Here is a 3,039-nt window from a genome sequence, read left to right on the forward strand (position 1 = left end):
CAGGAGTCAAAATTCCTCCTGCTATAAAATTGCAACATGATGTAACCCAACACCAGTTACCATGTTGACAGACGTGGTTCAGGTCATTGACCTTATTTGCTTTGAGAAGAAGAAACAGAGCAAAAACAATATGTTTTCCTTCTTTAAACATGATAATATAAACATATACCTATCAACAAACAAACACTGACTTTTTCTGGTCTAACTATGGATGTTACTATTTTGTATGAGACAACGTAAGGCTGAATAATGTATATTCACGTCATACTTTAGTGACCGTAATTACCTTAATTTTACAATTGCAAATTTATCATGTGTATCCAATTGACACTGTACCAGACATATCGGGTGGGTTAAAATTGATAGAGCAGCCCCCAAGCACTAGCAAGCCGAGAGGCATGAAAAACATTGACCCACCATTGCTGCAGCGACCTCTGTCTAAATTTAGAACTCGCGAAGCGACCTCTGAATGTTATCTGTTAAGCTGTATATAGTGCTTTATACGCACTATAATAGTCTATATTCTCTCTCAAAAGTTGACGTTCTGTGTAGCTTCTGGTGTAGATCTTTGGTCGCAACAGAAAGACGAAACAATCTTAAGTTTTGGAGGGAAGTGACTTACTGTGGTTCGTTGGTGAACCTCGGCACTTTGGGCTGCTTGAGGTTGTTCAAATGGCAGTACAGCACGTCGAAACAGAAGCAGCACATCTCGGTGCTAACCACCAGCCTCCTCCTCTCCTCTTCATTCATGGAGTATAGACTCGGCTTGTTGCCGCTGCTTTCACGTTGGATGTCCGTATGTTTGTTCTCATTGCAGACACTGCCGGCCATACTGTTGTACTATCTGTGTCTATTGGTATATTTACGTACTAGTGAACGTGTCCATACAATTGCTGCTAATTCCATTGGGGACATCTCGTTTTCCAACTTGGCTGGGTGTAAGGGCGATGATTCTTAGTTTTGGCTTTTAGCTTTATGGATTGCTGTGTTTTTGAATGTTAAATTATTCTACTTTCAATTTGTAAGTATACATTGCTGCCTTGTGTACTACTAGTATGCATTTATATTGGGCTCCATTGGATATATAAGCCAGTCAGCCAGGAGGAACAACCCAAAGAATAACATGTAATCGAAATTCCTTTATTTTTTCCAAAAACCTTTTGTACATACTTTCTGGTGCACTTATTTTCCGTCTGCATTACATCAGCTTAGTTAAGGATTTCTTGTCAATATTTGATCCTACTTCTTGAAAAAAATGACATTAAAGTGTTATGTAGAATTAATGCTTCTTAAACACTTACTAGTATGGTAAAGCGAAGTGTAGCACTGAATTTTATATTACAATTCTTTCATTATAATTCCCATGTTCTCTGTTATCAATATAGACATGGGCCATACTCTGCCTCAAATAAAGGCTGTGGATATTCAGAATGTTCACATAAATTGCAATGAATTCTTGGGTAACAATAGCATAAGTATGTGCATTAAAATCATGTATATGTAGGTATTATAAAATAGAAACATGTTCTACTGTTTGAAGCATCAAATTACTTTTAGAATAGAACTTCTATAAAATTAGTAAATAGTTACATGTACCACATGAGTACTCAATGTAGATGATATTTTACATTTTGTGTTTTAATTATAATATGTTCATGACTCGCTAATTGCCATTTCTTTATAATGGCAGACATTAATAGTCAGGAAATTGTCTGTAATCCTCTTTTAGCGGAGTGAAAACACTGTTCAGTATACAAACCAAGAAACAGCGATGGCCTATCGCCCAGCGTTACAAAGTGTTCAATAGGAACTCAGTCTAAGCTAAAGACTAGTACGACGACTAATTTCAGTAAGTTGCCTCTGTGGTCAAATTAGACGTGTCCATGCTAAGTTTTCTACCTTCAAGTCGTCGAATTTTAGAGAATCATCGGAGAACAGTGGCGGTGAGCGCTCGGCCATGGCCTAGGTACACCCTGTAACAGAAACAACAAAGTCGCCATCAGTGAAATGTGGATGTTCTGACTGCTTTAGTACCCGTAGCAATAATAGCTAAAACATTGGCAAATGCGTTACCTTTAAAACGCGAAAGAATGTCATCATTCTCAAATGACGTGTTTCGTTTAGATTAGTAGGAATTACCTGGAATAACTTGGCAAATGAATTTGCGAGGGAAATTGCAAGGTACGTCGTTCCAGGTGCCAATTGGTTGGTATAGAACGCAGTCTTCTTGGGTCTCCCGCTTGCGTGGTTCTTTTGGAGCCCACGCGGTGTACGGCCCAAGGACAGTGCCATCCGCCCACTTGAACCCTCGCTCGTTGCGCCGACCGAAGAGGCCGAGCCAGAATGCTTCAAGAGAGCCAGTGGCCTGCTGAAACAGGGACTTCAGGAAGGCGTTGGTCTCAGCGTCTCTTGGCATGGCGAGGACGCCGCCATCTTGACGGCAGGTAGTGCCCGCTCTGAAGAAGTCCGTACGAGTGAGGAATACCTTGTAGCAGATTCCACGCCGCTTCTGATAACCTTTAGGACAAGCTGAGGAAAAGAACTTGTATTTATGCTTATCTTCCACCACCTCTTTGTACAATAGAAATACAACACAAATACAACGATAAAAATAAGACAGCAAGCTGCGTTGATAGATCACCAATTAAACAGCCCATGACTAATATGGTATCGTTTATATTCTATATTAGGTCTTATTCTATACTTTTTGTACTTTTTTCAATACTATAGCTGTTCCCATACATTGTACCATGTGCAATTATCGTGCAATAAAGTTCTTCTGTTGTCTCTTTTCAAAGTTGTGCTTGGTTAAAGTAAACTTGATTCCACACCTCCAGTTGACTCGCACGACCCTTGTGGCCCAGTTGGTCCGGTTGCACCCTTCTGTCCGGGTGGTCCTTGAAGCCCTGAGGGCCCCGGCAACCCCTGAAGCCCCCTTGGTCCGATTTGGCCCTTTTGTCCCGGGCGTCCGGGTGGTCCTTGAAGCCCAGGGTACGTATACCCAGGGCCAACTGGCCCCCTGGCCCCCTTTCTCCACGA

General features: G+C 41.4%; 1 protein-coding gene across 1 annotated transcript in view; it reads right to left on the minus strand.

Moving 5' to 3' along the window:
- Window positions 1–831, minus strand: part of LOC109485684 (AMME syndrome candidate gene 1 protein-like) — a 2,924-nt gene extending 2,093 nt beyond the window's left edge. Inside the window, exon 1 of the mRNA XM_019789351.1 lies at window positions 623–831. Coding sequence (XP_019644910.1) covers window positions 623–831 — 209 coding nt within the window. The remainder of the gene's footprint in view (window positions 1–622) is intronic.
- Window positions 832–3,039: the final 2,208 nt, after the last annotated feature.

This window comes from Branchiostoma belcheri, unplaced genomic scaffold (genome assembly GCF_001625305.1).
Source record: "Branchiostoma belcheri isolate BF01 breed outbred unplaced genomic scaffold, Haploidv18h27 scaffold78, whole genome shotgun sequence".
Taxonomy (NCBI): Eukaryota; Metazoa; Chordata; class Leptocardii; order Amphioxiformes; family Branchiostomatidae; genus Branchiostoma; species Branchiostoma belcheri.